This window comes from Pygocentrus nattereri, chromosome 5 (assembly GCF_015220715.1).
Source record: "Pygocentrus nattereri isolate fPygNat1 chromosome 5, fPygNat1.pri, whole genome shotgun sequence".
In the NCBI taxonomy this organism is placed as follows: Eukaryota; Metazoa; Chordata; class Actinopteri; order Characiformes; family Serrasalmidae; genus Pygocentrus; species Pygocentrus nattereri.
The window spans coordinates 50766284-50792753 of NC_051215.1; the positions used below are offsets into that span (position 1 = coordinate 50766284).

The 26470-nt window shown below is 40.9% G+C and overlaps 1 protein-coding gene across 1 annotated transcript; it reads left to right on the plus strand.

The window, feature by feature from the left end:
• The first annotated feature begins 1399 nt into the window (after positions 1–1399).
• si:dkey-56e3.3 (zinc finger protein 235) lies at positions 1400–15869 on the plus strand. Its single transcript, XM_017722817.2, has 6 exons — positions 1400–1991; positions 4138–4244; positions 4782–4899; positions 6639–6715; positions 7524–7608; positions 14646–15869. Exons 1-6 carry the CDS (start codon positions 1754–1756, stop codon positions 15446–15448), a joined length of 1428 nt encoding a protein of 475 aa, XP_017578306.1. The 5' UTR covers positions 1400–1753; the 3' UTR covers positions 15449–15869.
• The last annotated feature ends 10601 nt before the right edge of the window (positions 15870–26470 follow it).

The window sequence follows — 26470 nt, forward strand, 5'->3', positions numbered from 1 at the left end:
GAAACGAGCCCTGTACAAGACCTTAAACTGGACCCCCAGACAAGCACAAGAGCTGGTAGACCGTATCCTTTCCATGGCCTGTTCCCAGGACTCCGTAGGTGGCCTGTTCCCAGGTATCCCCGATTCCCTCTGCTATGTGCGCTGAAGGTTAGCAGCTGAGTGGTTGCTAAAAGCCAAGATGATGTCACACAGCTGTGAAATAATTGTGATGGTGTGATGGTGAATGTGATGAGTCTCCCCAAGCAGAGACTCAGACACTCTCCGTCATGAACACACTATGGACTCACACCTCACTCTATCATAGTGCACTCCATCACGAGCTCACCACATAGATCCATACCTCACCCTACCTCTGATTACTGTGCGATACCTGCTGCTGACAGAACGGCACGAGGGCAACACACACACACACACACACACACACACACACACACACACACACACACACACACACACGTTCTGGGCAACATCTGTAATTATTACTGTGCAGTATCTACAGTTTCTGTGTGATATCCACACAACTGCGTGTGCGAACTGGACATTTGTAGTTTCTTAATTCTATTTTTATTGTTTATATTGTTCTGCTAACAGACGCCTTGTTTATTTATTTTGTATTTATTTTTTATCTTTGTCTACTTACTGCTGTTTATCTGCTGTAACAATGCAAATTTCCCCCAGTGGGATAATAAAAGTCTCTCTTATCTTATCTTAGATAGATAGATAGATAGACAGACAGACAGACAGACAGACAGATAGATAGATAGACAGATAGATAGATAGATAGATAGATAGATAGATAGATAGATAGACAGATAGACAGATAGATAGATAGATAGATAGATAGATAGATAGATAGACAGACAGATATATAGATACAGACAGACAGATAGATAGATAGACAGACAGACAGACAGACAGACAGACAGATAGATAGATAGATAGATAGATAGACAGACAGACAGATGGATATACAGACAGACAGACAGACAGATAGATAGATACAGACAGACAGATACAGACAGACAGACAGACAGACAGACAGACAGATAGATAGATAGATAGATAGATAGATAGATAGATAGATAGATAGACAGACAGACAGACAGACAGACAGATAGATAGATAGATAGATAGATAGATAGATAGACAGATAGACAGACAGACAGACAGACAGACAGATAGATAGATAGATAGATAGACAGACAGACAGACAGACAGACAGACAGACAGACAGATAGATAGATAGATAGATAGATAGATAGATAGATAGATAGATAGATAGATAGATAGACCCAAGCAAGATGCAGCTAGAAGTTCACAGCGCCGTCTAAACTGATTCCAGATCTTGAGCGTATTAAGAACCACCTGATTACCAGCATATAGGGAGGGTACTGTAGGTAAAGAGGGATAAAGTCGAGCAGATACAGAAGATCCCCCACAGGATGATCGCTCCAATGTACAGCACGGGGATCTGCAGCGCTGTTTCTGAGGAACAGGGAGCGGCCAGGCTCCTCACGAACCGGCTCCGCCAGCGCTGCGGAGGGCAGAGGGCTTTTATTTTGAAGAATATCCAGGCGGAAGTGGGATGTTAGCATCGTTACCTGGTTTGAAAGCGGCAGCTTGTTCAGGTTTTCAGGGTTTTGTTGTGAATTTAAGCCGCTCGGCTGTTTCTCGCATCACCGCGCCCTCCAGTCCGCGCTAAGTCCGCCCTCGGCGAGTCAGGGAGTCGGTCGATAAGCCCTGCCGCAGGATCATGGCGAGTGTCGTGGGCTTTCAGACGCAGATCGCCTCCGTCATGGAGGTGTTCGCCAACGCCGCCGTGGCGGAGATCTGCAAGCTGGTGGAGATGAACTACAGCCACCTACAGATGGAGATACTGAAGAGCCAGAAGGAGAACAATGTCCTCAAACGAAAGCTGAAGATGATCGAAATCCGCGAGGCGTTCTATAAAAGAGCCCATAAACTGAAAAGTCCCGACGCGAAAGTGTCCGGTAAGAATAATCAGGATATTTTTATTATTTAAAAGTCTCTTCAGCTCTTTAACGTGTATAATAACGACGTCTGCTGGACTGTAGACTCGCTTCTCCCCTGCAAAATATTCCTGTGTTTAGTAACATATAATATCTATATAATGTCTTATAATAAACTATAATAAACTATAGGGTGGTAAACTGCCCCGCAGGGCTTTCAGTGATGTGCAGGGCATCTTGGTGAAACGCCCCACCTTAGTTTCTAGTCTGAGCAAATGTGGGGCTGAATCCAATCTCGACCCCTTTACTGAGCGGCTGTCCGATTAATCGGGACGTTAGTCGAATGTGTTGGATTTTTTTATCATTGGATATTAATAATCAATGCATTCATACCACCTTGTACAATAAAAGTGACTATTAAAAAAAACACCCAGAGTAATACATCAGAGTTTTGACAGGAAAACTTTGGGATTAGTATTTAGAACCATTGGTCACTGTGGAATTTCCACATTTAACCCATCTGTGCAGTGAAACACCCACATACATGCACACTAGGGGGCAGTGGGCAGCCCTATCCACGGCGCCCGGGGAGCAGTTGGGGGTTAGGTGTCTTGCCCAAGGGCTCTTCAGTCATGGACCGTCAGCCGAGGGGATCAAACCTTCTGGTCACAGGGCTGGTTCCCTGACCTCCAGCCCACGACTGCCCCAAACTGATGTAAAGGTAAACTTCCCTTCGTGCTGCCCCTAGACATGGCAAAAGATGCCTTTCCCTTTAATATAGCTTACTGCTCCAGAAAAACTGATAACAAGCTGAGTGGTCTTTGGGACACAGCGTTAAACTTAAGTTTTGATTTGTGGGACCACAAGACACACTTCTACTTCCCCTCAGTCCATTTAAATGAGCTCGGGCCCAGAGAAGGTGGCAGCGTTTCTGGATCCTGTTTATATTTGGGTTCTTCTTTGTGTTTTAGAGTTTAACAGCGTTTGTGGATGCAGTGATGAACTGTGTTCACAGACAGTGGTTTTCAGAAGTGTTTCTGAGCCCATGCAGTGATTTCCACTACAGAATCATGTCTGTTTTTAATGCAGTGCTGCCTGAGGGCCCAAAGTTCACGGCCAGCAGATACTGGTGTTCAGCCTCGTCCCTCACAGACAGAGATTTCTCCAGATTCTCTGAGTCTTTAATGATATTCTGCACCGTAGACGATGAAAAGCAGAAGCTCTTTGCTGTTTTATGTTCAGAAGTGATATTTTTGAATTGTTGCACTGTTAGATCATGCAGTGAACCCCCCCCCTCTTTACGCCTGGAAGACTCTTTCTGAGATGTTTTTCTATATATTCAATCATGTTACTGACCTGTTGCCAATCAACCACCAGGTGTTTTTTTGCATTTCACAACTTTACCAGCATTTTGTTGCCCCTGTCCCAAATGTTTTGGAACGTGATGTTGGCATCAAACCCAAAATGGGCAAATATTCTTCTCAGTTTCAACATTTGATATGTTGTTTTTGAACTATGGTCAGTTAAATCCTGGGGTTTACATGATCTGCACAGCATTGCATTTTGTTTTATTTACCTTTTGCACAGCGGCCCAACTTCTTTGGAAGCGTGGTTGTACGGTAGTATAACGTAATACATATTAATTAGATTGACTGATTATTAATCCATTAATCACATTTTCCCCCAGCTACAGTTGTCAGCTTTGTTTTGAAAAGTTTATTGAAAATATTAAAAAATATAATAATTATTATAAATATAGTTTTATTATTAGTCACAGTTGTTCCTGTGTACAAAACAGAGTTAAACAAAACCCAATTACACAAGCTTGAAAGAAGGAAGCAGCACACTGACATAATGATGCCCAAAACTTCAGACAAACTCAAGCTATGTGAAAGTAAACAATTAATATTGGAGATTATCAACAGCAAACATGAGCCACTGCGTTACTGTGAACCTTTTACATGTTGGCATCTCCTGTAAATATGATATGGATGAAGAAGAGCAATCTTATTTAGCTATTAGACACAGAGCTTTTAAAGGTAATTGATTTATAGTTATACCTCAGTAAAAACTGAACTCTTTTACCGAGCCTTACAAACTCAGAAATACGTGTGGCCGTTAACTGTGTATTTATTAAGCTGCTGTGTGTTTGTGTATGTCTGTGCAGGGCGAATGGTCCGCGTAAAGATTAGACCTTTGGATAACCAGCACTCCAGTGAAGGTGTGGAGACTCCCAGAGTACCAGAGGCTTTAGCTCCATCTTCTACGCAGGAGGTGTGTTATGCCTGCCCACCAGCTCATAGATGTAGAAAGCCTTTGTGTGTGTTATTTTGATTTGCTACTGGTCTAATTGCTTGAAAGTGCATTATATCCGATTTCACCGTCAGCGTCACTATTTTTAATTTTATGTCATTTTTAGTGATGGAATCCAGGTCTTAAACATGCATTAATACAGTGGATGAATCGGAAAAACAAAGATTTAAACATCCTGACTGCCCGTCTTAGCACCTTCAGGAAAAATGTAACTGTGTGGGATGATGGAATCATATTGATATTGGCAGATATGTTAAAATATTGCCTTTGATAATGTTTAGACTTGTCTGATATTTGAAGATGATGCTATGTTTCTCTGTCAGTAAACCAAACCAATTCAGCCGTAATACACAAAAATGACTGAATATCGACATCGGCCCACAGTTCCCTTATCAGTGGATGTCTTGTAGTCATGTCCAGTAGATGGAGTGAATATCGTCATTGATTCTTCTGATTCTTGTGCATGTCATGTACCTAAAATCAGTTTGTGCCTTTCAGCAACCTTTAGTAGAGAGCGTGGAGGATGCAGAGCCCGATGTTCTCATCATTAAGGAAGAGAGAGTAGACAACACAAGAAGGAAAGACTCTGAGCTGGAACAGAGCCTGGGAGATGAACGTAGGTTTCTTTTCCTCTCTAAATTTGAATGCGGCGTTATTTGTCATATATTATGTGTCCACAGTGGCGATTCCTATAAGACTACACGAGAAGTCTTCCTCCAAAGTTTCATCATAACATGGCGCTGAAATATCTACTCTATCACTGCTCTGTTTGCACTGTTTATTTAACGTGAGCTGCATGAATGCGTGTGGAACTGAGTAGAAGTCCTACTGAAGCTCTGCTACACTGAGAGGTAATGGCAGATCAAATGTGCGCTGTTTTAGTGGAGCAAAGATCAACGCTTATTGGACAGCATGCAAAAATTTTGGGTCATTTTGGGTCCCACCCAGATACCAGGCTGCCTGGAGTGCTTTTTCATATGAAAATGATCTCCGCGTTTATTGGACTGAACAGATGCACTCTTGTCCCGTCTGGAAGTTTGGCTTCTGTATTTAATGATCGGTAGGGCTGTCAAATGGGTGGGATGTTGTAACAAACTGTTAATACAGATACTGTAATATGTGCCGTGCGCAGTGATGCGGGATATTTCTTTAAAAAGTTGCATTGGTGTCAGTGGCTCGATAAAACTTGATGGTTTTTTCTTTTATTTTCTATTTCAGTCGCCATCTGGAAAACATTGTGAATAAATTTTAAATATAAAGTTCTGGCTTTGTCCATTTACTGTTAACAGTAAAGCCTTTAGTAACTTTACTGCAGATTTCTGAAGAATCAGATAGAAACGGTTAATTTTGACCTTATTTCAGAAGATTAGCCAGTAAATAGGTTCCCATGCAAAAGTTGGGAATCAATGTTTTCAATATAATAAAACTCATTAGGTTGCAGATCAATGCAGAAAAGTTCAGAGAATAATTCTACATAGGTAATTAGACAAAGTACTTGAAACATTAAGTAAAATATTTATGAATTAAACGTGCCTTTTATAAATTATTATTGAATATAAAATCATTTTGACTGAGCAGTAGTTTTTCCACGTTAATATTTTTCAGCATTAGATTATGACTTCTGCTTCCAGTGTGTTAGAAAAAAACCACTATTGTACCTTTTCTGCTAGAATGCACCGTTTTCGTAAATATTTGCATAATAAAGTCAGTTTAGTTTTTTCTTGTTCTGTGAATTGAGGATAAACATGAATAGTGCAACATTACAGAATGCCCATTTTAATCTCTGAGTATTTTTAGGCCTATGTGTTTTCTCATTCTGGAATTTATAGCACTTTCTGTGTCTAAACATTCCCCTCTCCAGTTTGGGTAAGCAGAATTATTGGGACATTTGTCTGAATTAGTTAGTAATGAATAAAAAATGATTCCTATACGTTAAGATTAAAGATGACATACCGGTACTAATGGGTATTGATATAGGGTGAAGATGAAAATCAGCAGAAAACGCTGAATAGAATATTAGCGGGTAATAAAGGACGAATCCAGTCCAGTGTTGTAACAGATTTATCCGTAAATGACACGCACTGATGATTTCACGTTAGCTGAATAACTCTAGCTCTAAGATGCAGGAGTGTTTCTGCTTTGATTGTGATAGACTAGTTTTAGCTGCTCATCTTAAGTGTAGTGTGAATGTGTGAAAATATCACATTTTAAATCGTAATCGTTTTCAATGAAGAAATATTGGAAAGGCTAATTCCGTTTTTTATATTCTGGATATATATTTTATGTTCTGTTGGGAATGCTCGAGGTTCATGTTGTCTGCTTTTTTGCTAATCACTTTTTTTTCTCTAAATAAAGAAAAAAAACAGTACAGTGGTTCTGAGGACAGAGAGAACTTCCTGCCGCAGAACACCGTCCAGATGTGTCAACAAGAGGTCAGTGGATGTTTTAGGCCCCATTTGACACCAGACAACACATCAGTTGACTGTTCAGTCAATACATACACACACACGGTCTGCAGTTTGTCTGTATAATGTTTCATGTCTTTATGCTACTGTACAAACTCAGATCTTCCACAACTGGATTTCCCACTTAGGCATCAATAAGAGGCCCTGAAATAATAAAGATAAATCTGACAGGTGTGCACAATCACCAGTTATATTAGGTTTCTCCCATTACGCCCACCTGGAATTTAAAGAAAATGCTTAGCTAGATCAAAGACCCTCCCTGATACCATGTTACACTCCCAAATATGTCACAGTATGAAAGAAAAAAATGTTAGACAGACAGACAGACAGACAGACAGACAGACAGACAGACAGTTTATTGAACCCGAAGGAAATTTAGCAATCATTAGTTCTCATTACACATTTGCCCCTATAAAGGCTTTGGAGTCTGTCAGCTTCCCCAGCTCTCAACTGTCTGAATAATAATACACTGTAATATTTATCACTGAGTGAAAAAACCTGAGCTCGCTGTTTGTGGTTTGTTGTTCGTTGTGCTTGAAAATTCTTCAGTCCCATTTGCCAAATGTTTTCAGTCGGGTTGCATTGCTTTGTTTGATGGAAAGGAACCGCTGTGCTGTCTCTGTGAAAGCTCGTTAAACTCCTGATTGGTTGTAGTGTTATTGAGATCCTCATCACAGCATTACACCCGAATGTCACACTTTCAAACCAGTGCCTTGGTCTGAGCTGCTGGTTCTGTATAGACACTTATTCTTATCTCTGTCTTGTGACATTTCAGTGTGATGAAGGACATGATTTCCTCAAAGAAGAAGATGTGGAGCAGCATGCTGCAGAAGATGGCAGAGACTTGCAGGGAATCAATGGTAATTTTCTATATGTCTCTCTATATTGTGTATATATTTATCTAACTACCCATCATGGCTGCATTTTGAATACATCTTTTGCTAAATTCAGCCTGTTGTTTCCATTGTTTTCAGTTAAGTGCCTAACCCTTTGTATAACACTGTAAACTGCAGACATTCCTGGTTGCACTGCAGTATTGCTAGTGTTGTTCATGCAGCCAGGGTGTTACTGCGTGGTTGCTGTAGTGTCTTCTGTTTGTTGCTAGGGTGTGGCTAGGCAGTTGCTATGCTGTCCCAAGTAGTTGCTAATGTTTTTCTTGTTGGCTGCTAGGGTGTTATGTGATTGCTGTGGCATACAAGGTGGTTGGTAGGGTGTCGTTGGATGGCTGCTAAATGAATTAAATTTCCAGATGACGCCGCTGTGATTGGACTCAGGAGGTGTTTGGTGTGACAGCAGTAATACAGCCCTGAATGTCACCAAAAGCGAAGAGCTTGTAGACTTAAGGAAACGCAGAAAGGATCGTACTAGGCCTGGGTGAAAGGACGACGTCATAGGACATTGTCAGTGAGAAGTATCTTGATGGCGATGAGTAAAAGGCAATAATCACTGTTTTGGTAAAAGAACTGACAGAGAATTAGAGAGGATCAGTTAACCCTTAAAGAACTTAAAATAAGTTGATAAACTGGGGTTCATGTTTAAGAAGTGTGCAGGCGGGTGGACCGTCAGTTTCAGAGAGACAGAGAGACAGAGAGACAGAGAGAGACAGAGAGAGACAGAGAGAGAGAGAGAGAGACAGAGAGAGACAAAAACCCTGCTTGTGTTAATTCTCTCTGCTAGTTTAACTGCATGGATTCCTCTTAATTTACTTTATGTAAATGAATTGAAAGTGAACGCCAGTGTGCGTTTGAGCTTCACCTTGCTTCAAAGTGACTCGCGGCAGTAAAAATAAATAAATGAATAAATAAAAATATAAAACATACAAATAAGGTGTTATTCACTTTTAAAACTGAGTAATAATGGAGCCTTTACAAGCTCTGGTAGAGTAAACTCCCCACTTTCTCTGCTGAGTGAAATGTGCAGTATTTTCTGTACAGATTCAATAATTGCAGTTTAATTATTTATAGCTATTGCCTGGGTTACACTCCCATCAGCCTCAATGTCTCGCATGTTGAAATTTTCAGAAGTTTCAGATTCCTGGGTGTGCTGCTCCCAGACGCACTCTCTTGGTACCTGAACACCAGCAGCATCCTCAAAAACGCTTTTCTTCCTGAGCAGAAGAGCTTCTGGGTGAACACTTCTGTTGTGATCAGCTTTTACTGCTGCACCATAGTGTTCTGACTGGAGGCGTCCCGGTAACCTTACAGCCCTGGATCTCAGATTTCCTAGTAGATGATTGCTAAGATGTTGCTGTCTGTTGATATGGTGCTCAAGGTGGTTGCTAGCATTTTGCTAGGTGGTTGCTGAGGTATATCTAGTGGTTGCTAGGGTGACGTTAGGTGTTTGCTATGCTATCTCTGATAGTTACTAGGATGCAGCTACATGGCTGCTCTAGAATCCTTTGTTGCTAGGTGGTTGCTGTTGTATCCCTGGTTGCTGATTTCAGTTCATTCCTAAGGTGCTTCTAGGTGGTTGTCATGGAATCTTTCTTTGTCAGTTGCACATAGCAGGACATTTACGCATTGAAATGCTGGTGGTGAGGCTCAGATAATCACTCTACAGACAGTAACTAAGTACAAGGAAAATATAAAAAACTAATTGAAATATATTAAATATACACAAAATATAGAGACATTATACATTTTAAAGTGGCTTAAGTGACTGTGTTATTGTTTATATCTTTAAAGTGACAATGTTAAGGTGTTGATGTCCATAGCAGAGATGATGTGATATAATAATAATAATAATAATAATAATAATAATAATAATGCTGATAGAGTGACTGAGTGAAGTGGTAACTGGGGACCCACAGCTTCACAGCTGGTTCAGAAGCCTGACAGCCTGTGGGTAGAGCCTGTTCATTAGCCGGGTTGTTCCAGCCTGGATGCTGCGGAATCTCCGGCCTGATGGCAGGATGGTGAACAGGCCGTGTGCTGGGTGACGCTGTCTGACTGGATCTCTTTGATCTTCCTGAGGCAGCAGGACGGGTAGACATCCTGTAAGGCTGGTAGTTTGTTGCCTATGATGGCTTCTGCCGTCTTCACCGCTCCTCTAAGAGCCTTGTTGTCGCAGGCGGTGCAGCTGCTGTACCAGACAGTGATGCAGCCCATGAGGGCCGATGTTGAGACAGAGACTGTTGTCATGGCACCACTCTGACAGAGCGCTGACCTCGTCTCTGTGGGCTGTTTCATCTCCATCAGTGATGAGGCCCAGGATGGTGGTGTCATGTTAGACGTGTGTTTGGCTGCACAGTCATGTGTATACAGGGAGTACAGGATGGGGCTGAGCACACATCCCTGGGGAGCCCCTGTGCTCAGAGTCAGTGTGGAGGAGACGCTTTTCCCAACTTTCACCACAGATGAGAGTTCAAACCCAAGTCTTTGAGCTTAGGAATGAGTTTGGCAGGGATGATTGTGTTGAATGCTAAGCTGTAATCTATGAACAGTGTGTGTTCTTTCTGTCCAGGTGTGTGAGAGCAGTGTGTATCATTAGTGCAATGGCGTCGTCTGTGGATCTGTTGGAACGGTATGCAAATTAGTGAGGGTACATGGTGGCTGGAAGCGACCAGCCGCTCGAAGCACTTCATAACGTAGATGTTAGTGCAACAGGGCAGTGGTCATTCAGGCAGGTGACAGACGATTTCTTGGGGACTGGAACAATTGTGGCTTCCTTAAAGCACTTGGGTTAAACACATCAGTGAAAACCTCAGCCAGCTGGTTGGCACATGCTTTAAGTACCCGGCTGTGGGGACTGGTGCCTTGCGTGGGTTAACTGCCCTGAAGGATCTCACCACCTCAGACAGGGGAATGGCTAGAGTGCAGCTCTCCTCATCTACTGGGAGTTTCTCAGCAGGTGAGGTATTAGTTCCCTCAAAACGAGCATAATGAGTTCATCTGCAGGTGAGGAGGAAGAGCCCCTATTACAGATCAAACCAACTTTGTAGTCAGTGATGGTGCGCAGGCCACTCCACATACGTCTGAGATCAGAGCCAAGATAGTTAGATTCCACTCTGTCCATGTCGCCCCTTTTGGCCAGCTTAATGGTCCTTTGAAGGTCGTATGTGGCCTTCTTGTATCTAGCCAGATCACCAGAGTTGTTAGTTTGGCTTGAACCTCACCATTTATTCCGGGTTTCTGGTTGGGAAATGATCTGACAATGATTTTTGGTACAATGTTGCTGATGTACCTTGTGATGGAGTCTGTATATTCATTGATGTCTGTGCCAGCCACATCATGGAACACGGAACAGTCTGTGGGTTCAAAGCAGTCCTGAATTATGAAGATGGCCTCTGCACTCCATTGATGGACTGATTTGAGAACCGGTTTTGCCTGTTTAAGTCTTTGTTTGTATGCGGGCTGAAGAAGAATAGAGGTGAGGTCAACTTTGCTGAAGGCAGGGCTGGGGAGGGGTTTGTAATTGTCCTTGGTTGTGGTGTAGCAGTGGTCTGTTCTCCTCAGGTAGGAAATTTAATGTGCTGGTAGTATCTGGGCAGAACCTTCAAGTTTGCCCTGTTTAAATCCTCAACCACAATAAAAGCAGCTTCAGGGTGAATGTTCTCAAGTCCGTTAATGGTCTCGTACAAAACCTCCAATGCACGTGACTTTTCTGCCTGAGGTGGGATGTAGACTGTAGTGAGAATGACTGACTGAGCTAAAGTCCCTGGGCAACTTCATGAAACCCCAAAGCAACCCCCTAGCAATCCTGGAATACCAAAGAAAGCCAGTAGGAAATTCCATCAGGTACAGTGTATCAACAAATAAACACCCAAGCAACCGTACAGCAACATCTTCACTTTGCTTTGCGATGCGTAACACTATTGTTATTCGATTTATAACATTAGTGAATGCACCAATGTCATCACACCGACCGGCTTCACCATCTTCACCAGGACAGAACTCTGGACTCTGGTAAGGGCAGAGGTGGAGGGTTATGCATTATGGTGAACTCTGGATGGGGAACAGATGTAGCAGTTCTTGCTTCTTTCCATGGTATCAGCAAGTAGTGGGCAAGGTGTTGCTGTGTGGTTGTTGTGACATTGTTGGTGATTGCTATGCGAGTGTTAAGTGGGTGCTACAGTATCATTATCCGTTTATCCATGTCATCTTTTAACCATTCTGTCCTTCATTTCCATTGGAAAAGTCAGGCTTTGAATGGGTGCTATGTGTAAACTGTATGTCTGATGAAAAGCCTCTTAAAAACAACACATCTCATGATCAAAGCAAAATAATATTAATAAAAAAAATAATTCCTTAAAGAGAGCGCAGAGTGATTTGCATAGACTGCACATACCCAGGTGTTGCTATATGATTGCTTTGGGATTGGAAAGGGATACTAGGGTTTTTTTTTGTATTGCAGGTGAATGCTAAGAAGTTGATAAGCAGTTCATATATTATCCCAGGTGGTTGCTATGGTGTTGCTGACTGAAAGGTATCTCTGGCGGTTGTTACAGTGTCACAGGTTCTTGCTAGGGTTTTGCTGTGGTATCCAGGTGACTGCTTGGTTGTGAATGAGCTAGCAGACAAAGATCAGACAGATAAACAGTAATAATAATAAGTGGAACTGTGTGAAAACTCACATCTACATACTTGTCATACATACACAACTCATACATACAACAGCTAAGAGCCTAGAGATTTTCTCTGGTGAGACACGCAGCCTGTCTAGCCATGTGTATACTTGCAATGAATATTAATTAGTTTAGAACTGTGTAATAAACAGAACTAGTTTAAAGATCATAGTTCATTTGTAACTTATTAAAAATCCTCTGCCGTGCATCATAATAAACAGTCAACTCTAGAATTATTGCCACACCTCAAGAAACGGGGCAAAAACAATCATAAAATAAACAAAACATATGATTCAATTGTTTTTTAAAATGGAAGGAATTGCTTATCATTTATCTAACATATCCTTCCTACCCTTAAAGAATATTTTTAATTAAAATAATTGTTCCTAGTCTCCAGGAAGTCCACTGTTGTTAACATCCTTTTCATATTTCCATAGAACATAAATATGAGTTGAAACACATACATTAGTAAAGTAAAACCAAAGCGCTGTCAATTCATCAGAGCCAGAAGGTTGTGGATAGGCTCGGATCACGTTGAAAAAAATGGCTTGTCAGATTAACCTAAAAAATGACTTCATGTAGTAACAAGCAGTTGAACTGGTTTAATTCAACTAAAAAAAATCACAGAAATTGAAAGACCTGTTCATTCAAGGATTTATTTAGGTTGAAGAAAAGTTAATTTACTTGTTACCACATGATTGTTTTTAGGTTAATTTGACAAGCCATTTTTACAGTGTAGGAAATGGTTCTAAAAAATTGTAGCTAGTTGAAATTACAATTAAGCATAATAAAAAAAAAAAAGTATGAAAAGCATGGAAAAAAATTGCCAGGAAAATATCCTGTGTGCCTCCACATACAGGGAGGAGGATTGTAAGAGAGGCAAAGAGAATCGAAGGATCACAGCTTCTGAACTGCAGCTTAGTTGAATCTTCTGGTTTTCAAATTTCAAAATCCACTCTTGGGTGCCACCTCCATGACCAGAAGGTTTTTGGAATAATTCTATAAAAGAAGCTTCTTGACAGCAAGCCACGAAATGCAGTGGCTGAACTTTGTAAAACGTCATTGGAACTACAAACGGAGTCACGTGAAGTGGTCGGATGACACAACAACTTTCCAGTCGTGCAACAACACCATCATCATGGTTTGAAAAAAGGAGACAGCAAACAATGAAAACATCTGATAAATGGTGATGAATCATTGAAGCTTTGGGGCTGTTTTGCTGCTAATGGTCCAGGGACTATTGTGAAAATCAATGGCATAATGAATTCCCCTAAATACCAGGAGATTTTAGCTCAGTCTGTCTGACTCGGCCAGAAGGCTGAAACTTGTCTAAGAGTGGACCTTTCAGCATAAATATCCCAAACACTCGAAATCCACACAGAAAAAGTTGCGGGAACCCAGAATCAGTGTTTTGAAATGGGCCTTTTAATCTCCAGATCTGAGCCCAATTGAAAACCTGTACTCTGTATTAAAGAGTCCACAGACGAAGATCCAAGAATATCAAGGAAGTGGAAATGTTCTAAATGGAAGTGTTCTCTGACCTCGTTAAGCACGAAAGAAAGCTTTACCAAGTATAATTAAAATGTTCTTAAAAAGTGTGTTACTAAAGAAAACGTTTTTCCAAAACATAGTGTAAAACAAAAATACAAAAACATGCAGTTTACTTTTTATTTAATTTTATATTTATTTATACCCAAAACATCATTAATTGTGTGTGTGGTTTATTTAATACAGGGTGAGTCAAAAGCCACAGGACAGGTTTTATTTTAGTTTTTATTTTATTATTGACATTTATCTCTGCTGCTAATAATGGCAGAAGAACCATAAAATCATAGCAATGAAATGTGTTTTATTTTGACAAATAGACAGTAGAATGTATTCTTGGGATAGTTTCTGACTTACTTATGATTATTGGTTAAATTTCAAATTGACAATTGAGTCAATCAGAACGCAGAGCAGATGAAGTCTGGTTTACTTTTATTGTTTAGATTGTGGTAGATGTAGATGTTAAGTTTCTATATGCAACAAAGCAGGAAATATCAACAATATATGGATGGATACAATAGTAGGCTAGTGAAAATTAAAAAAAATCACTGTTTTGGTACTAGAAGAGGCAAATGTAAAAGTAATGGAGCTCCTTTATCTCTGCCAGATTTCTGAACAAAGCGCACCCATGTATATAAATTGGTGTGCTTTAAATGTTGCTGTGTAAAACCAATTGAAAAAACTCAAACTCTGTTGTGGATTTTAAGAAACAAACTAGCTGTAAAAACAGTCTTAAAGTGTCGTTGGTTGTGATGCATTCTTTTAAAACAAATTGCCTTTGTTGATCAGGTAATCCTCCTAAGGAGAGATGTTCTGACGCAGAACCTGAAGCTGACCTGCATTCTGCTGCTAATGCTTCATGGGACAGCACCCGGTTTGACCCATCCAGCCACAGCCTCTCCTATCCGGGACGAGACTGCAGCGTAGGGACCTCCATGAATGAGTACTACATACATCCAGGCACAGGAGAGACTCTCTGTCATTTTGAAACACAGATGAGCTTAAACAATTCATCTCTTCCTGATGTGGATGGTCATTTAGCTCACAGTGAAGAGACTGGAGCTGATGGAATGGTTTCTCAAACTGAGGTGCCTTCATTCAAACCAGGATTTGCCCCGCACATGATGAAAGAGAGGTTTGGGTGTAAGTACTGTGGAAAACCCTTCCCTAACACCAGTGCACTCATTTTACACCAGAGAGTTCACACTGGGGAGAAGCCTTATTACTGTACACTCTGCGGTAAAAGATTTAGTCAGTCTTCAAGTCTGAAGAAACATCACAGCATTCACTTGGGGGAGAAGCCTTTCAGGTGCGTCCACTGTGGCAAACAGTTCTCAGACCAGAGCAACCTGAGGAAGCATGTGAATGTTCACACGGGTGAGAAACCATATGGCTGCAGCCAGTGTGGAAAGACCTTCAATCAGTCATCCAACCTCAAAACACACATGAAGATCCACACACGTGAGAAACCTTTCGGGTGTGAAAGATGTGGACAGATATTTGCCTACAAGAATAGCTTAGTGAAACATCAACAGAAGAACTGTATGGTTCAGCAAAGTCAGGTTGGACAGTTCTACACTCCAGATCATTAGCAGAACAGGTTCTCCACTAACTCTGAATGGATGCAAGTTGTGCTACGCAGGCCAGATTTAAGGAAAGATTTAAACACCACTTGAAGGCTGGGACACCATGAAGTATTACATGTTTAGAATTTTACACCCCATCTGAGCCAAACACTTAAAGGGGACCTCCATCTATTTACTCCATTTATCATAGTTCATTGGTTGCGCTGTAAACAAATTCATTCAGAGTGGTTTGATGTGAAATAGTTCTTTGTAGAGAAACTTACTGACTTGGATTTCTTTACAGTGGTGGTGATGGGCACCAGGGATCATAATGTCTACAATACAAATATAGCCATTTTATTTACTATCCAAAACTACCAGAGAACCAACATGTATCTTCTGAGTTTTTATGTATGATGTTGATAATAAATCTCAAAAAAGGGTTTTATTTGGGGACTATTTTGACTTATTTTAGGCCAAAACCCTACCCCTATTGGCTGTGTTTACATCAGGTAAAAGTGGCCCAAATTCAATCTTATTCCTCATAAGTGACACACATGTCATCTTTGTGGCAACGTGAACAGGAAAAAACATTTAATCATATCCAATACATTCGTATCATATTCAGACTGAGGTATTTATAAGATCACTGCACTTCAATCTGTTTTAAAAACGGATTGTAATCAGTTTTTTGAAAGTAATCAGATCCAAAACGATGCGCATGCGTGCAGTACCACTTGATGTAAACATTACCATGACAGCGAGCATCACGTGAGGTGGTGTGCTTGTGTTTTTAATTGCATTAAAATTGTGACAGAAAAATGTACTTCACGTGCATTAAAGAAGTGGGAGGAAGACTTCTGAGACACCTAAGACATCCGTCCCACCGCTGTCTTGTAAAGTTCAAAGAATAAACTTTGTCTCCTCTGCAAACCAGTTTCTGCTGCCGCCATGCTGAACGTTATATACTTTTGGTATGACATGAATACGCAGAACATACACTTTCCGATTAGGAATGTAATCAGATACAGGCGTTTACATGGCTGTTATTCTTCTCTTTAACAGATTATTTAAATGATTACCTACATCATTCAGACGGCGTTTACATGCAACCTAATAATCCGACTAATAGCTATATCGGAAAAGAATATGTCCATGAAGAATAATAGCCATGTAAACGTCTGAATCCGATTACACTCCAATCAGAATGTGTAAGTTGGGACGTCCCAACTTCATTGGAATTGGGGTTGTACATTGTCTGACGTCGTTTTACACGAGTCTGATGTCATTTTAAAGCAGTTAAAAACACAATCACTGCTCACTGCTGCTCATCTCAGTCTGACTGGACTGGATGTTCGCTGTCATGGTAATGTTTACTCTAAGCGCTACTCCACTCATGCATGTCGTTTTGCATCGGATTACTTGTAGTGAGCATGTATACGAAGGTTTTCCATGAAATTGTTGAATAGAGTGTGCATATAAACACCTCAGTCTGAATCTGTAATCAGAATGAGTTCAGTCAGAATGGCAAAAATATTTGCATGTAAGCAGAAATTGTATTCTGAATGGCCTCAATCGGACTACTCTTCCATCTGAGGTGTGTACATGGACGTATTCTGTTCCGCTATTAGTCGGATTATTAGCAGAATATTAGGCTGCATGTAAACGTGGCTGAACAGCCAGGTCAGAATTCATGCAGCTTTTAGCGTTATGTCATCCAACTCGACATTCATCATCATTTCACGCTGCTGAGACATAAAAACCATTTAGGCTGATCTTTGAATCGCTTAATCCAGATAGGGTTGCGGTAGCAGTTGGAAGAGCAGAGAATCCCAGATTACCCTGTGCCCAGCAACTTCCTCCAGCTCATTCCCAGGGACCCCAAGCCACCCCCAGGCCAACTTGGAGATGTAATCCCTCAAGTGGGTCCTGGGACAACCCCGGGGTCTTACAACACCGGGAGGTGTCCAGGGGGCATCCAAATCAAATGCCCGAACCACCTCAGCCGGCTCCTCTCAATGCGGAGGAGTAGCGGCTCTACTGCGAGCTCCTCCTGGATGGCCGAACTCCTCACCCTATCAAACAGTGTAGCCCACCACCCTGCGAAGAAAGCTCATTTCCGTTGCTTGTATTAGCGATCTCATTCTTTCGGTCATTACCAAATTACCATGACCATAGGTATAGGTGAGGGTTGGGATGTAGACCAACCAGTAAACAGAGAGCTTTGAGCCTTATACCTCAGCTCCCTCTTCACCACTACAGTCCGGTACAGTGACCACATTAACTGCTGCCGCCTGTCCCTCTTCCCATCACTCATGAACAAGAGCCCGAGATAATTAAACTCCCCCACCTGGGGCAAGTCCTTTCTCCTTGCCTGGAGTGGGCATGTCCATCCTTTTCCGGGCCAAGACCATGGACTCAGATTTGGAGGTACAGATCCGCATACCAACCACTTCACACTCAGCTGCAAACCACCTGGGAACCCGGTCGTAAGCCTTCTCCAAATCCACAAAACATATGTAGACTGGGTTGGCAAACTCCCATGCCCCCTTAACAATCTGGTCCATTGTTCCACGGCCGGGACGGAATCCGCATTGTTCCTCCTTAATCTGAGGTTCAACTATTGGTCGGAGTCTCCTTTCCAGCACTTTGGCATAGACTTTCCCAGGGAGGCTGAGCAGTGTGATACCCCGATAGTTGGCACACACCCTCTTTTTTAAAAATGGGGACCACCACCCCAGTCTGCAAGTCCAAGGGTACTGTTCCTGAGGTCCATGCAATATTGCAGAGGCGCATCAGCCACGACAGCCCCACTATATTCAGAGCCTTAAGCATCTCCAGACGAATCTCATCCACCCCCGGTGCCTTGCTACTGAAGAGCTTGCCAACTACCTCAGTGACCTCCACCAGGGAAATGGCGCTTAACACGCCAGAGGCCTCCGGCCCTGACTCCGGTGAGGGAGGCATGTCTCCTGGATTAAGGAGTTCTTAAAAGTGCTCCTTCCCCCGACCGACAATATCCTTATTTGAATCCTGAGTCGCCGGACAGTTGTCCAGAACCTCCTTGAAGCCGACTAAAAGTCTTTTTCCATGGCTTTGCCAAACTCCTCACACGCCATGGATTTTGCTTCTGCCACCGTTTCGGCTGCCACCTTTTTCGCCTGTTTGGTAGCTCTCTGCAGAGACAGGAAACCTTCGGGCCATCCAGTCCCTAAAGGCCTCTTTCTTCAGCTTGATGGCCACCCTCACCACTGGTGTCCACCAGGGGGTTCTTGGGTTACCGCAGGCACGCACAAGCTTTTGGCCACATCTATGCCTGGCATTGAACAGGGTCCATTCAGACTCCATGTCCCCAACCTCCCCCGGGACATGAGAAAAGCTCTCCCAGAGGTGGGAATTGAAATCATTCCGAACAGGGGCCTCCGACAGTCGTTCCCAGCACACCCTCACTATTCGCTTGGGCCTACCGGGTCTGACCATCAGTTTTCCTTGCAATCTGATCCAACTCACCATCAGGTGATCAGTTAACAGCTCAGCACTTCCAGAACATATGTTCCCAAGTCAGATGAAACGACAACAAAGTCGAATATTGACCTCTGACCCGAGGAGCTCTGGTACCATGTACACTTATGAACATCCTTGTGTTCGAGCTTGGTGTTCGTTATGGACGATCCATACCTGGCACAGAAGTCCAATAACAATTCACCATTCGGGTTTAGATCGGTTAGATAGTTCTTCCCAATCACGCCTCTCCAGGACTCCCAGTCGTTGCCAACATGAGCATGCCAACAAGTCCCCCAGTAAGACTATGAAGTCTGTATGTGGGACCCTTTCCAGAACCCCACCCACTTCCTCCAAGAAGGCTGAATACTTGGTGCATAGGCACACACACCCGTTTTTCATGGTGGGTTTTTGGATCGTGTTGGTCTGGGCCTTCACTCCAGACCTGTTCACCCTGGCAGACCCTACTAGGAGCATATTACTCCCGATGACTTGGCTCTGAAGATCCCTAGACCACACAAGCCCTTCCGCCACGACAAGGCCCCGATCCAGGAAGGGACGTGCCTCTTTTTTACTTTATTAAAAAAAAGTGCCTTTTTTACTTTTTTAAAAAAAAAAATATTTTAATGTAGCTGTGCACTTCCTGCTAGCGGTCAATTGAGTGTGTCTAATCAGCCTGCACACATTTCTTTGGAATTGTGGGAGGAAACCGGAAAGCCCGGAGTAAACCCATGCAGACACGGGGAGAACATTCTTGGTGATGAGCCCAGCTGTCAATCAGTGAAGCTTCATGTTCGCTTCTCCGGTGCTGGCAAAGATGAAACTGAAAGCTGCTAGAGCGGATTGTATTAGTTTACAGTCAGGACTGTTTATCTCTGGCTAGAAGAGCCACGTGAATTGTACTTTTGCACATGTGGGTCGGTTTAGGAGCCAGATCTTTCCAAACTGATGTCGCATACAGATCACATTTAAAAGACAGTGTGAACAGCCAAACACAAAAATCGGATTTGGTGAGAAAATCTGATTTGGGCCACTTTTACTTAACAATGTCATGGGCATCTGGCAGCATGTTCATAACCATTTCATGTAATATCTTTTTGTTAAGTCGGTTTTGGCAATAAAATCTTCAGATGTCTAGAAATTGTGCAAAAATTTAATTTATAAGTAGTCCTTTTATTCCAAACCAATGCCCTTGTTTGATAAGCATCACTTAGATCAGATTTGTTTCATGGATTTCATCGTACATTAAAAGTGACACCCAAATCAGGAGTTATTAAACCTGGAAATTAAGTAAAAATGTTTATACATATGCAAACTAAAAACTTTGTGTTCATAAACTTTTATACAAGTGCACAGTGTTGGGGTTTTTTTGTTTTGTTTTTTTGATGGATGATTTTTAGTCATGCTTGTGCAACATTCGCGCAATGGAATGGAAAATCAAATGTACATGATTTTCCTTTTACTTCAAATGTAGTCGATCAGCCAAGACATTTGGTGCCCAGATTTATTTTAGAACTAGAGCTGCTAGCCTAACGGTGCTCACAAACACAAAGTCAGTAGTCATCCTACACATTTACATAAATACAAATTTTTTTTCAAATCATGTTGATAAGCTAAAAACTTTTAAAATAGTTTAAAATGGCGTTGAAGCTGTTCTGCCTTCAAGCTCTGGTAGGCTGGCGTGTATGGCTGTGTTGTATAATGTCACTATGCAGATACACTATATGTTCAAAAGTTTGTGGACAAACCTTCTTATTAGAGTGAGCACCAACTCTGGTATGAGTTGAATGGCGTTTATTTACTAGAACTAATTATCCAACATCAATACCTAATCTCACTAATGCTCTGGCTGCTGAATGCAATCAAATCCTCACAGCAATGTTCCAATATTTAGTGTAAAGTCTTTGCCGAAGAGTAGAGATAGTTACTGCAGCAGAGGGGGACAAACTCCTTTTTAATACTCTTGATTTTGGAAGAAACCGTGAACGAGCAGGTGTCGCAAACGTTTGGTGATATAGTGTAGGTCGTGTTAGTGCGGTAGTGTCTCTGACTTGCTTACTGTAAGAGAGTTAAAATTTCATATTGAATGAAAATAAATCTGTGAAAATGAGAGGTTGTGTTTGTTTTTGCAAAAGCAGAAAAAAGAAAACTATGGAGTGTCTGATACTTTACCCCTGATTTCCTACTGATGTAGACACCAACATCCAAACTGGGTCTTTTGGCAATGAACCACAAACTCGCAAAAGAGATATTCAGGAAAGTTTCGTGCAGAATCTGTGAGTGGTGACCATTTTTCACCTAACCATTACCAGGAAGGCCAGGAAGGCCAGTGGGATATTCTATAATCTACAGCTATACCAAGTAATATTTTTTATGGTTGACACCTTAAAGAATTGAATCTGAGGTAAGCGTTATTGACCTTTTCTCCATCTTCGTTGTGCTTACATACAGTTGAGGCTCATTTATGCAGAAAATGTGGTCTTCAAATTTGTAATCACAGTATATTGATTTCCTGATTACACTCACGTAGCTTCACTTTTTATCTTTTCTACCCTCTGTGTGTGTGTGTGTGTGTGTGTGTGTGTGTGTGTGTGTGTGTGTGTGTGTGGTGAATTCCCTTAGCCCCACATTTGGTCATCTTACATGAAATGATGCTAAAGTAGTGATTCAAGGCTGCCCCTTCTTTTAAGCCCCACAGATTTCTTTTTATTTATATAGTTCATACTGAGTCATTCTGTATTCTAAAGACTTCAACAGTGGAACATTACACAGTTTATTCAACCAAGTTTTCTGACTTTGCTACAGAAAATCTTTGCATCAAAATAAATATGACAAGTGAAAAAACATACATTTAAAACTGGTAAATACATTTTCGATCACTGTAGAACAGCAAACCTCAAAATAGAAATATCTATTATTAACATGGAGTCTGATTTCATTCTGCTGATTAATCACTACAAATGATTGGATTATTTTAATTAGATGAGGGAGAATACTTTCACTGATTACATTGGACAGTCAGATGAACTTATAGCGCCATTTCCATGGACTAAAAAATTCCCTGGCATAATCAATGTCTGGGAAAATGGCCTGTTAACATGTTAAAAGTTTTAAAGTTGAAATATGTAGGATTTTGATAGACTTGAAAGAAGTTGCATTACTGAATCAGCAAAAAAATAAAAAAACGTAAAATATGGTGTCTATGTGCTGTGGTTAGTTACCCTGTAAATGTGAAATTAAAATTTAAATCTCAAAATTAAGGTCCAGCTCCACGTTTAGAGTCCACATGCAAAATCAACATTATGCTGATGAAGATGTGACAGTTATAAATAATTTACTTACATCTTTGGACAACAGTCTCAGGTCCAGGTTCAGGCTTTAGATTGATCCTGCTCAGGGAAGGGAAGCACAACTGATGTTACAAAATATTTTTCAGCTGCTGCATAAAGTTACACATTTCCATCAGGAAGGTCTCCAAAACTCTGAATCTTACATAGTGTGGCTGTAAGTGAGGAGAGTTCTGTAAAACCTGAGATTATCTATAGGCTCAGGCTGGTTGGTTAGTCTTAGGTTGTGCCTCACGCAGTCATTCATTCTCAGTAAAGAAGAAAGATCAGTCTGGGCTTAAACCGTCTCAATGGCTGATGTAGCTATTTTTCTGTTAAAATGAAAAGGGTTAAAAAACTAACATTACACGTGTCTGTCAGACTATATGACCATATTTGAGAGTGTTCTCTAGGCGGAGCTGAAATGCGCCTCCACCTGTGCATGATTTTAAGATGTTTTTATTCATAAAGAAGCCGTGGCTTTATCATTTTTTGTGCTTGTGGATGTTTATCGTGTATATGTCTTTACAAATGAGACCCATTGATTTCTATCTCCGCTGCTGTAAACAGTTCTGACTCTGCAGGTTTCTCTAGAACAGTGTATTTCACACCAAAGCAATCTAAACCTTAACGATTTAATTATGCAGACGTTTTGAAAAATCTTATGCTCCTTTGAGCTAAACAGAACTTCCTTAGAATCTGGAATCACTGCAGCAAGTACAATAGGGAAAATGTAATTATGTCATTTTATTAAGACATTCTGCTGCCAGACAAGAAGGAAAAAAACTGATACCAGGTGAAAAATGAAGGAACAGCAGCTGCAAAGCTATTCTGTCCAGAGGGGATGCTGCAGCGGCGTTTTAGCCTAAGTGGTCTAAATCTGTCCCACCGACAGAACTCAAAATATCTGTTTCTGAAGCAATAAACTTAATTAATTAGTAACAAACATGCCACTCGGATGTGTAGCAAGCATGGCTTATGGGAGCATGCATGCATCTATCCTCAAAAGACTGAGGTTACTTTATTTGCATTGTAATTACTGGAGGTTTTTTTTTTTAGACGACACCCCGGACATTAAAAAAGCCATTTAAAAAAATCTCTGTTGGAGAGCATTTTTATCTGAACCGAAATCTGTGCAGTGTAGAATTAGAGCTCTGCAGAATCACGCAACACACACAAGATATTGGCTATAGAAGCACAGCCCTGCCATCAGAGCAGCGCCACCAGGAGGACAGGTAGGTTGGGTTGCCTTACCCAAGTGGGCGGCCAGGTATATTTAATCAGTCTGGGAATTTGAGCCCATGCAAAACTTTTATCTTGTACACTGAAAAAAATGTTGACTTTAAATGCGTACATTTATCCATAAGAATAAAATGTATAACATTATCTCTTGCCAAAAACTGAAATAAAAAAAGTGTTAAATTTTTTGTGGAAATGTACAAATTTGAATCAAGCTAAAGCACTTTGTTTTATTAGTGTACCTCTTAAATCTACAAGATGATATCATAACCACATTAGAACCAGATGTTTTACTGATCTTATTGACTGACAGGGCCCACATCTTTTATCCATATCCTACATCTTCTTTGTGTTTTATTTTTTTCCCTGAGATCCTCGTTTATTTAACGATGATCTCGTTATCATTTAAAATAAAATGTGCTATTTAAACATGGCTTTGAGTCTGAGGTATGTGACCCTTTTTTTTTTGATTGGCTGCTCTGAATTGTGCCTCATTTGGGCTGAAACACTCATCACTGCAGCCTGATTGAGCGGGGTTAACTGCTTTGGGCCGAATAGCGCTGAATTTTTATGACGTCACAAAGATTATGCATTCACGTTTTCGGCAGGTTCGTTTCCAATTATGGACCGAGGAGTGAACGGTACGTTTTCAAACTTTAACAATGTTTATATACATCAGACTCATTTATAATTCAGTTTTCCATGATATGAACCCTTTAATGTCTAAGTGTCAGTAGAACACCAACATAGCTGACATAATGCTAATTATCCAGGAAAAAGAGAGAATTCCCATTTAGACCAAAATACTTAGAATCTTAAGAATAATCACAATAAATGCATTACATGTAATAATAATAGAATTTTGCTCACAGAAATCCACACATTGTCAGGCCTAGGTGAGTCAAAAAATAGTGTAAAAAGCATTATTGAATATTTTTTATTTTAAACTAAACTATTATGCAATACAATGAATATAAAGCACAATAATCAATCAAGTCATTTAATAATCACATATCAAAGTAATTATTTGAACTTTCACAAAATATTGAAATATTTTATAGATACGTCAAAATTTTTAGTTATTTGTTCATTTGGACAAATCTCTGTATTTATTCAATTGATTGCATTTTATAAAAACATGAGTTACAGGGTGAAACGCTGTAAAACAAACTGTTAGATGATGAACTTCACGAAAGGGAAAAGCACTTAAGTTCAGCGTCTGAACTGTTTTCTCTCCTCTCTGCTCTCAATAGGGATCTTTGTGTGACGAGACAAGCACAGGCAAACTTGCCTTATCCTCCTATAATTATGTATTTCTTTACTCCGCTAAAACAGCCAATTCAACAGTTAATGCTCAAATGTAGTTCATGAGATGCAATAAAAGAATGTGTCTTACATAATTTTGTGCGGCTGTGGAAACGCTATGAAAGATGGTTTGAATACTGTGTGGGTTCCATCGCTCGTCCCTCCCCTCCTGTATCAGCTGATGCAGCTAGTTATGACGTGTCACATGTAGCCTACAATTCAACAGGCTGTTGAGTCTGTATGCAAAAGTTTGGCTGCTCAAGGGCGAAGGACAGATTGTCCTGATTTGTGAAATTAAAAGTAAAAACAGCCTCTGCAGCAAACTCATTTTAATAAAAGATTTCTTCTGCAAATGTTAACACCGTGACTTCAAGGGCTTGTTCCACTCCCTCTGGCCCTCTAACCTCTGATCCATTTCATAGTTCCTTTACCTTTTACCTTTACTGAACTGTTATTGTTTAAAACCAAGAGCCCGCCTGTTCTGACTGAAAGAGTACCACCAAGTCTATGAAACGTAGAAGCTGATCAGTACTGCCCGTTTGGAGTAGGGGGTACAGCAGCTCCACACTGGCTGCCACACAACCTCAGAGCATAGATCCACCCCTGTGCCTAATAGTTGGCAAGACGTTTTTTTCATTAAATTCTACTAAACATTCCTTTGTGGATTAGCAAGAGTCCCGAAACGCCTCTGGCTTATCTAGATGTCATTTTATAGACTTATGACATTGATTTCTGTGATGAGGTCACAGGTTTCTTTTCAGTGACTCAGTGCAGATCATGTTCGTGCAAGAAACCCTCCACAGTAGAGCTGCTTCTCGGTTGTCATTTGGGGGTTTTGCTTTGCCTTTCTGGCCTAAATACAAGCATTTCTACCTGAGCATTTTTTGGCTTTCCAGGTCTTGCTTTTAACTTTCACAGTCTCCCCTAACTGGCATTCCTTAATAACATTATGAAACTAACATTAAGAGGAAATCGCAAGCTGGAAGCAAATTAAATGTCTTTATAATCTTACCCTGCTTTGTGGGCATCAATGAACCTCATTTTCAGTTCCTGTGCCAGTGGTTGTTGAGGTCAGCGCAAGGCGTTTTGAGTTAGAGAATGCATTATGCTCTGGAAGTGTCATCAATTCTTGACCTTCCTAATGAGTCCATTATTGACCGAGTTAATTAAGTCCTATTGTTTAAGATAATCAAATATAAAGTAGCTGTGAAATAACATCTGCAGAAAAAGTATTTTTAAAATATTTTGCTGTGTTTACTTTTCATTTCAACAATCAACAAAATAATTTGTCCATAAATTTTTTTCATACAACTGTATACAATAAAGAAGCTAGCTCTTTAAAAGTTAGTTATTATTTCCATTTCACATCCATATATTATATATCACATATTCTGGAATATAAGATGTAGGTGTCTCAGTAGTAGATGCATGACAGCATAAGTGTAACTAATCAGGTGAAATGCATGAACTTCCCCTGAGGCATTTGAAGACCTTTTACTGGTCATGCAGCAACGGCAAACCAAAACTTAGCCGAGTAAAACATTAGAGGTCTGTCACTCAAACGCACAAACATGCAAGTCTTCAGGTGGCTGGGACGTCAACAGACAAAAAGACAGAGAGCTTGACAAATGCAGCACTTAGCGGAAACTAAAATCCAAAGGAAAAAAACAGATCTGGG

What these genes read in the sequence shown, in the direction of transcription:
- si:dkey-56e3.3 (XM_017722817.2), top strand. Translation starts at nt 1,754, where the DNA reads ATGGCGAGTGTCGTGGGCTTTCAGACGCAGATCGCCTCCGTCATGGAG. An exon ending in CTCCATCTTCTACGCAGGAG is followed by an intron (nt 4,245 to 4,781) that starts GTGTGTTATGCC and finishes TGTGCCTTTCAG; the next exon opens with CAACCTTTAGTAGAGAGCGT. An exon ending in ACAGAGCCTGGGAGATGAAC is followed by an intron (nt 4,900 to 6,638) that starts GTAGGTTTCTTT and finishes CTCTAAATAAAG; the next exon opens with AAAAAAAACAGTACAGTGGT.